Below are 9014 nucleotides of genomic sequence, written 5' to 3'. Positions count from 1 at the left end.
GACCTCTTCATATCCACACACTCCTATCAGCTGAAGGCTGCTCCACGTGTCTGGCTGCATCGCCCCCCGGCCAGGCAGCGTCTACACTGTCACCCTGCAGAACCACGAATCTCAATAATTTAGTACTACAAATCTTACTTACTGTGCATTGATTGGGCCCTATCATCTGGCTCCGTGCAGAGGACCCTACCTGTACCCTGGCCTCCTGCACTCTTCCGACCCTTAGCCGCCCCCCTCCCACCCCCAATACCCGGTTTTCCTTACTCACATATCCCTACACTGCAATTTCCAGCCGCCCTAAGATCCCAGGAAGAGCTCGCCTAGCACGCACGCGCGCGAAGAGGGCGTGGTCATCCGCTTTAACCCTTCGCGTGCCAGTTGCGAGGTGGAGCGCGCAGTCTGGGCTTCAATTCACCTAGCAGCTTACCTAGCGGCTCGAAGGATCGCAGCCGGACCAGAACACCCAAGAGACCGGCAAGGGGGGGGGGGGTGGAGTGGAGGGAAAACAAGGTGGGCGTACCCACCTCCCTTCCTATAAATGGTTGTGACCCTTTAATACGCCCTCCGCCCACGCCCATTGGCTGTGACGGTTTTAGTCATCGCCGTGCGCCGGATGTTGGCTTATTCCCGCTCATTAGTGCTGACGGTAAAGTTGCGCCAGCCTTGGCGGCTGAGGAGAACTGGAGGTGGCGGTGTCGGCGGGAAGATGTAAGTTGGAGGAATCCGATCCCATCCGCGCTTCGCGAGCCATTCACCTGTCTTGGCGGGAGGTATCCTGGAGCCAGGCTGCTTCTCAGCCCCCGATGGTGGTCACGGCCTGGTGGAACGAGCTGTAAGCAAAGTATGGGCCAGGGAGGGCGAAGTGGGAGGTGCCGAGGCCGCAGACCGGAAGTGGTCGGGATCAGCACAGACGGAAGGGCCTCGGGAGTCGAGTTCCTGTGCGGCTTACTCCCAGGCCTGGGGGCTTGTGAGTGAGCGCGAGGTGGAGGGCACCGATGCCGGCGGCCCGGGCTGGAGCAGTGAGATCGGAGCAGCGTCGTGGGCCGTCCTAGAAGGCCGGGCGACCCTCCGTCTTGGGCTTTGGTTCACCCTTTATTCGCGCTCATTGACCGATCTCCCTGTGCCGGCCCGGCCCCTTTGCCATGCCACGGAGCTCCGTTTGACGGGCTTCACTCCGAGGAGAGGCTCCTGGAAGGTCAGCAGTGGGGAGACGTGGAGCGGGCACCCCCTTCCTCTGTCAACCGTGGTTCAAATCTAAGGTGTCTGCTAAATGTGATTTCTCCTATCGAAAGGCACTCTCTTCCTGAGCCTCTAAAAACCTGCTAAATGAGTTCTAACACCATAGAGACAAGAGCCTAGACAGTGTTCCAGGTCTCAGTTAATTCCACTGGTGCTCTTACAAGACTGTGACATGAGAACAGTGATTGTTACTGTATTGCCAATGAGGAGGTGTGGAGGCTCAGAAAGGATACATGACTTGCTTGAAGTCCAGGCTGGTTGTTTGTGATGCTCATTCCTTGTCCCTAGCACTAACCTGCCTGCTGGATGTCTATGGTACCTTAACTGTTATTCATAGTTATGCATCTGGGGCCTGGGCATGAAGCTCTGCCATCTTCTCTCCTTGGACCCCAGGGCCCTTCTGGCAGCGTTTTGCAGCTTCCCTGGGCACTCCCAGTCGTGTGAACAAAGAGTCCAGGTTTTCTACTGAGTCCGGTTATAGGGGATTGAGAAAAGGGGCCTCGTGCTCCAGCAGATGATATAGAATCTTCCTGGACTAGGAGGGGCAGCCAACCCCAGGAAATGCTACACAGCCTAATCAGTAATTTGACTTTATTATATTTTTTAGTTAATTGGTTGATTGTCCACTGTAGTCTACCAATACTCCACCAGTCCCTCTAACATTCAGTATCCAGTCCAATGTCAAAAATTTCTTAAAATGAACAGAAAATCTGCAATTCATTGCACGTGTAACCATCCTGTGTTGTCATTCCTCCTCCTTTCTCGAAGAATACGGCTGTGTACACTCTATTGTCTACCTTGCCATCCATCTAACTTGTTCTTGCATTGCAGACTTCACACCTCTCCCTAACTTAATTGCATCTATAACCTAACATCAATAGTTATAGTAACTTCTTTTTAAAGTACTACGTTTTGTGTATATACGAGATACTAAATGTGCTTGTACCTGTTACTGGTTTGGGAAATTATTTTTGCATTCAGTCATACCCTGTCCAGTAGCTTAAGAAACCACAGTTCAAAACCACCCTGTGTGGAGACCAACCTGCAGATTTTGTCTGTCTTGCATGCAGATGTGCTGTGGTGGTTTAACGAATCCAAGGGGACTCATTATTGAACTTCTGGGTACACGCTCTAAAGCAACAGAACCACCTCCTCTTACGTTTTCTTAAGAAAACACAAGTTTCAGTTGCAGTTCCTCCTGTGACTCCTATAGGGGTGGAGATAACTCACGAGGAGACATGGTGATTGTCCACCGTGGGTTCCTGGATGTTTGGACACCACTGCTTACTTTCTTGCCACCTTCTTGTGTGCTTGCTTAGCCTTTTTATTTTTTCTTTTGTTAAATAGGTTTGTTGTCTTGCCAGTCCATTTACGCTAAACCTTTTATCTTGTTATCAGGCTTCTCTTTGGCGTAAATTGCAATCGATTAGGGATCGTTTCTCAGACTCAAGTTAGAAGTGAGAGTTCAGATCAGTGAGGCCACCATTCCTGCTTTGAACACCCCAGAAGGAAGGGGAGAATGGATTTGTCAGGAGTGAAAAAGAAGAGCTTGCTGGGAGTCAAAGAGAATAATAAAAGGTCCAGCACTAGGTAATCCTCCTGCCAGTTTGGTTTTGAGGTTTTTTGTTTTGGTTTGTGGGTTTTGGTTTTTGTTTTTGGGGGGTTTTTTTGGCTTTAGGGGTGCGCTAAGAACCCTGAGGAAGGGGACATTTGGAAATGTACATGTCCTGAGCCATAGATCACTTTGCCCTGGGGGTGACCTGGGATCTCTCTAGCCCCTCCAGAACCTTTGTCTTGGGTTGTGCTGTTGCTCCAGGGTCTGGTCACAGGGACACACCTCATTATTCATCACCATGCAGGGCTCCTTCTCCAACCAAGCGCAAAGACCGCTCTGACGAGAAGTCCAAGGACCGCTCTAAAGACAAGGGGGCCACCAAGGAGTCCGGTGAGAAGGACCGTGGCCGGGACAAGACCCGGAAGAGACGGAGTGCATCCAGTGGCAGCAGCAGCACCAGGTGGGGTTAGCAAGCTGAGTGGGGCTTTACTATGGGCGAGTGTAAGGGATGGCATGGTGACTGCTTTGTGGCATCATCAGGGGAGTGAGACGTGGTCATGATTTTACTCTCAGTGTGCTTGATTCTGAATCTCATTGGTGTACACCAGCCTAGGGCCTCTGGCCTGGGTTCACCAGTAGTCTTTTTTCTTTCCTTTACCCCCTCAATGCCAGCAAAGTTCTCAGCCCACAATGGGAAAAGAGGACTTGAAAATCTGCATAGCTGGATCTTCCTCTTTGGGTATGGGGCAGGCACAGAGGTCAGTCGGTGCCATGGAGGGGTGGGGCTCCCTCAGTGGCTGTTTTGACACCCCTTTCTCCCCAAGGTCTCGTTCCAGCTCTACCTCTAGCTCAGGCTCCACCTCTAGCACCGGCTCTAGCAGTGGCTCCAGCTCATCCTCAGCATCCAGCCGCTCTGGGAGCTCCAGCACGTCCCGCAGCTCCAGCTCCAGCAGCTCCTCCGGCTCGCCAAGCCCGTCCCGGCGCAGACATGACAACAGGCGGCGCTCCCGCTCCAAGTAAAAGCACACTGGGTCTCACCTTGGCCTCTGGGAGGTGCCAGGGCTGGTCTTCCTCACTAAAAGGAGGCCCAGACAGCTCCATGAGGCAGAAACTAATTGCTTCTTCCCCTGATCAGATCCAAACCACCCAAAAGAGATGAAAAGGAACGGAAGAGGCGGAGTCCTTCCCCAAAGCCTACCAAAGTGCATATTGGCAGACTAACCCGGAATGTGACCAAGGTGAGGAATCATTTGTCCATCTGGTCTACAGCACTACAGAGACTGAGAATGTCACCTTCCAGAGACTAGCATCTACTCGGCCTACTGGTTAAATGGGTTATAAAGCAAGAAAACCAAATTCATTGCTGTGGAGTTCGTTCCAGCTTAGCACAACTCTCCATTAGGTGTCCAAGGCTGAGAAGCTTTATGGAGAAAACTACCCTCCAGCGCATTTGGTAGATTGACACCACCAGCCATCCGGTCAACAGACCAGCATGTGGTGCATGTGTCTAAACGACATGTCCTAAACCCTCATGTGGCCCTTGTTGTCCTGCAGGATCACATCATGGAGATCTTCTCTACCTATGGGAAAATTAAGATGATTGACATGCCTGTGGAGAGGATGCACCCCCACCTGTCTAAAGGCTATGCCTATGTGGAATTTGAGAATCCGGATGAGGCCGAGAAGGCACTAAAACACATGGATGGAGGTGAGTAACCTCAGGCCTCCCTAGCCCAGTCACGTAAGGCACATAACACTCCGTTTCCTGTCTTGGGTGCATGTCAGCACCTGCTGGGATGCTTTTAGGAGTCAGAATCTTAGTGGGTGGATATTTACCCAAAGCACAGCGCATAGACCAGGACTCTTGGGAGGAGAATTCCCCAGACAAGAATCCATTAGCATTTTAAAGAATTTTCAATCTGTTCAGAACTGATGGTTCCAGTGACAGTTTCAGAATGTTTTCTCGACTATAATAGAGGGGAAAGGTTGCCTTTAAAAATATTTGCTTTAATCACTTCAGAACACCTACTTTCTTTGTAAACCTCTTGGTGTTTTTAGGATGATTTTGCTCAGTGTCTGGTTTACTGACGTCTTACCACTTCCTCAGAAAAGAGCCCTGGTGGACTAGAGCCTACCAGTAGTCATAGTTAGACTGCTGACCATGACTTAGGTGGTTTAAGGCCAGGTGGCAAATAGTGGTAGTCTCCCTTTGAGAATTCTCTGGAAGCCTGAAGGCTGTGAGTTGAAATAGACATGAGTTTAAGTTTATGCTCTCCTTTCACTGTTGCTCATACTTGGAGTATTTATGATGGGTGGAATAGATTTCACAGTGTTTGAAAACTTGTGAATGGTTTTGGATAGACAGTTGTCCTTTTGTCTCTGCTGTGTACATTGCTGCTGTCCTGTGAGCCTACAGGAATAAAGTGTTGGTATAATCATCATCTCTGAGCCCCAGCACATAGAAGTATTGGGAAATTTTCTTTTGACATGTTGCCAATTTCCTCTCATGTGCCAACATCTACTCTGCCAGCAGGCGCTCTGGGAGTCTGGCACAGAGTGTGATCTGTCACTGTGTGCCAGATATGTGGCTTGGGACTACTGTCTGCAGCCCAGAGACTTCTGCTCATGTTGTAATTGAGTCTGGGCCCTTGGTAAAGTGACAAGGGCTATTCCCAAGAAATGGCCTTGCAGTCTCTGAGTCTGGTTATTTGTGGCAGTAAGCTAGAGCCACCATAGAGGAAGTGGCCTTCACTGCATACTTGGATGTTCAAAGCTCAGATCCAGCTGCTGGCTGCCCTGGATGGTATTCTTCAAGTTGGGGTCCACCCTTGCCAGCACTTCTTCCTGTCTGTCTGCACCATCTTGAAGTTGGGTTGTTTGATGTTTTACTACAGGACAGATTGATGGCCAGGAGATCACTGCCACAGCTGTGCTGGCACCCTGGCCCAGGCCGCCCCCCCGACGATTCAGCCCACCCAGGAGGATGCTTCCACCTCCCCCCATGTGGCGACGGTCACCCCCAAGGATGAGGAGACGGTAAGTCAGTCCTTGGGACTTACGGAGCACTATGCAGGTTGAACTGTCTGCTCATACACCCCCACTTGGGTCACCAGAAGTGGAGAAGGCAAGGTCACTATGTCCCTGTGAAGCTCATCACACTCTTCCCAGGTAGATAAGGTAGGACGGAAGCAGTGACCTCGGTGGGTGGTGAAGGTGAGGTTCTGGGGTACTTGGATGTGGCTTTCCAGACGACCCGATCCCATGCTACCAGTCAAGACAGATGGAGACCGGGTTGGAGTGAAACTAGCCCCTTCCGTGGTGGTCACCTACAGAAAGAGAACCCCGAGTCTTAGCACCACGTCCCCACTGTGAAAGAAGCTAGTGTGAGCTCTGGAGTGCAGGACGACCTATGTCTGATGCTGTCTTCTCTGCCCACAGGTCTCGCTCTCCTCGACGTAGGTCCCCTGTACGCCGGCGCTCCCGGTCCCCTGGCCGCCGCCGCCACCGGAGCCGCTCCAGCTCCAACTCCTCCCGATAAAGCCGGGCTACGGAAGCCCCTCGCCCCCATAACTTAATGTCCCATCCGAGCATGTTCTGTCACTCTTCCAGCCAAAGGAGGACGGAGAGGAAAGGGACTTCCTTGCCCCGGGGGCAGGCTTCTTAAATAGCAGTTGAGACTGTTCCTCTGAGCCTGGCTGCAGACGAGGTATCATCAATTCCAGAGTTTGTCCATAGCCGGGCCAATGGTGTGCAGGGATGTTTGTAACCCAACTTGAGGGCATAGCCTGCCTTTCCATAAACAGTCTGGTGACCTGGTTGAGATTCTTCAAGATAGACCATGCACATTTGTGTCACCGATCTTGTCAGGCCTGCTCTTGTGTGTGTGTTTGTGTGTCCCCCAATGACTTGGTCACTACCGTGCAGTGGAGCCCTTGCCCCATCATGGATGTGAGAAGTTCCCTCTACATGGTTTGGCCCCTACACGGCTTGTCCCCCTTCTCTCTGAAATCAATGGAGAGGCCAGCTCTGGGACACCTGGGCACCTATCACTGAGGAGGTCTTCAGATCAACCACTCGTCTGCTTTTGTACAGTCAGAGCTATAACATTTCTGTTTGGAGTTTTGTAACTGTAGTGTTTAGGTACTGTTGTGTTTGTACCTTATTGTGTAGACTGGAAGGATTTTATTGAATAAACTAGGATTAGAATGCATCACCACTTGTTGCTGGTCTCACTTCCTATCCCTTAGTTAACTTACCTTAAGAGGGCTGAAAGTTCAATTTTGGGTTCCTTTCCAAGTTCACATCCCTAGAAATTCATGTGGGGGCCAGTAGTTAAGTGTGATTTGTTTGGTTTTTTGTTATTTTGTACTGTCATATTGGATCCGAATGGCATACAAGATTGCCCCTCCTCCTCCAGAGAAGCATCTGGTGGATTCAGACCGCACACTTTCAGGATTACAGCACAGCTTCTTGCCACTAGGCCACCAGAGCTCCCTCATAAGGTGTAGTTTGAATGTGAGTTCCTCTTTGTGTGCAGGACACCCGTGACAAGCTGTGTTGGGTCCATCTCGTCAACTCCACCTCAGTGGCCTGAGTAAATACTACCCAGTCCTGCTGCAGTTACTGCATCAGTATGTCCCAACTTCTCTCTACTTCACATAGTGTCCTTCCCTAAGGATGGCATGGGATGGGACAGGCCCCTCCTAAGAATATGTCCCAAAGTATGTGAGAGAGACTCATTGTTCCTTCTAAGGGTCACTGTAACTGCCTTTCTTCTGAAGATATTTCTTTGTTCTTTTGGCAGACCATGCTTGCTTCCCTTATTTATTGTCCATCTTTTGCAAGTATACAAGGCAGTCAACTATAACACACTGTAGTCCTCAGTGACTTCCTTTTTTGCTGTGGATTTACATTATGACTGCAGCAGTGGGCTCGGATATGTTAGACAGGCCAGGATACAGATCTCTGTTGTTCACAGAGTCAAGCTCAAGTTGACGGCACCTAGCAAATCATTTGCACACAAGATTGTCCATCTTCTGTGGAGCATGGCTGGCAGATTTGAACCATGTAATTTTGAATTGCCAGTACAACTCTTTACCACTAGAGTTTCATTGCTCTTTAGCATTTTATAAAAAGGGCCCTGGTTGAGAAACATTCTCAAACCAACACAGTCTTTTTCTACCCCTCTACCTCTGGAGAAATTACTTGTCTCACTCTGGGAAATACCTTTTCCTAATCTAGCTTTTATTTCACTTTTGGAAAAAAATAAAACCCATTGTTCTTCTAATCTGTTCCCACTACCAACAACCCTATTGTTAAATAGCCTCCAGTTGGAAGAGACTAGGCTGACTCTGCAGCAGAACTTCAGAGGAGATTGCTGGTATTTCTCCTATGGAGTAGCTGGTGATTTAGATCTGTGTACCTTTGGATTGGCAGCACAATTGCTTTCAACAAAGCCTGACAACCCCATGGGAGCTCTGATGGCCTAGTAGCAAGGAGTTGCAAAGTAATCCTAAAGGAACATGGTTCAAGGCCACCAGATGCTCCTCAGAAGGATGAGCAATCTCCTGTGGCAATAACAGCCTCTAAAAATACCTCGGAGGGTCAGCTATCAGGCTGTTCCAACTGTATGGTACAAAACAACAACCCCATAGGGCAGAATAAAAGTAGGATTTTGAAACTAAATTTAAGTGGAGTGGCCTGGTGGGTCCGGATGATAAACTTCTGGAGTAGAGTTTAGAGCTTTAGCTGTTGTGCCAGTCGTCTTTAAAATAAACTGCGATCAACTAGGTTCTAACAATAGCTAAGGGAGGTCATGTTCTAATCCCACACAGTCGTGTGCACTCCGGCCACAACAACCCTGCCTGGGTAGTGGGTCTCCCCTAATAAACTCCTTGCTCCTAGATCCAAGTCCCCTTTTACCACTTTAACCACTGAGACTCTGGGAAATCCCGTGATTGACAGTACAAGCACCCCCAGTGCCGAACTGTTCTAAAGTCCTATTACAGGGTCTCTGCAGAGGGGCGGGCCTCCAGACCTGGTTGGCCTGAGGATCCCTGCTACCTCGTCCCTGCGGGGCGTGCCCGGGGCGTGCCGGGAACACCCCCGCCTGGGCGGGGCCCTAAGTCGTGTACACCCCCGTCTAGGCGGGAGGGGGGTAGGACCACCCCCGTCCGGGCGGGGCTGGGCCTGAAACACCCTCGTCTGGGCGGGAGTGGGG

At 50.4% G+C, this 9014-nt stretch overlaps 1 protein-coding gene across 2 annotated transcripts; it reads left to right on the top strand.

The window, feature by feature from the left end:
- The first annotated feature begins 660 nt into the window (after positions 1 to 660).
- On the top strand, positions 661 to 6453 carry RNPS1 (RNA binding protein S1, serine-rich domain). Of its 2 annotated transcripts, XM_006893856.1 has the most exons (8): positions 1554 to 1565; positions 2638 to 2829; positions 3099 to 3254; positions 3619 to 3810; positions 3930 to 4032; positions 4349 to 4502; positions 5689 to 5830; positions 6233 to 6453. In XM_006893856.1, the coding sequence occupies exons 2-8, from the start codon at positions 2759 to 2761 to the stop codon at positions 6330 to 6332; spliced, it is 918 nt and encodes a 305-aa protein (XP_006893918.1). In that variant the 5' UTR covers positions 1554 to 1565; positions 2638 to 2758; the 3' UTR covers positions 6333 to 6453. The 2 variants fall into 2 exon arrangements, with proteins under 2 accessions (XP_006893919.1, XP_006893918.1); XM_006893857.1 differs by lacking the exons at positions 1554 to 1565; positions 2638 to 2829 and adding an exon at positions 661 to 708 and having other exon boundaries at positions 6233 to 6332.
- The last annotated feature ends 2561 nt before the right edge of the window (positions 6454 to 9014 follow it).

This window comes from Elephantulus edwardii, unplaced genomic scaffold, assembly GCF_000299155.1.
Source record: "Elephantulus edwardii isolate Elephantulus edwardi_28Jun2011 unplaced genomic scaffold, EleEdw1.0 scaffold00132, whole genome shotgun sequence".
NCBI classification, from domain to species: domain Eukaryota; kingdom Metazoa; phylum Chordata; class Mammalia; order Macroscelidea; family Macroscelididae; genus Elephantulus; species Elephantulus edwardii.
Note: the sequence above shows the minus strand (reverse complement) of the source record. Positions and strands in the feature narration are given on the sequence as shown.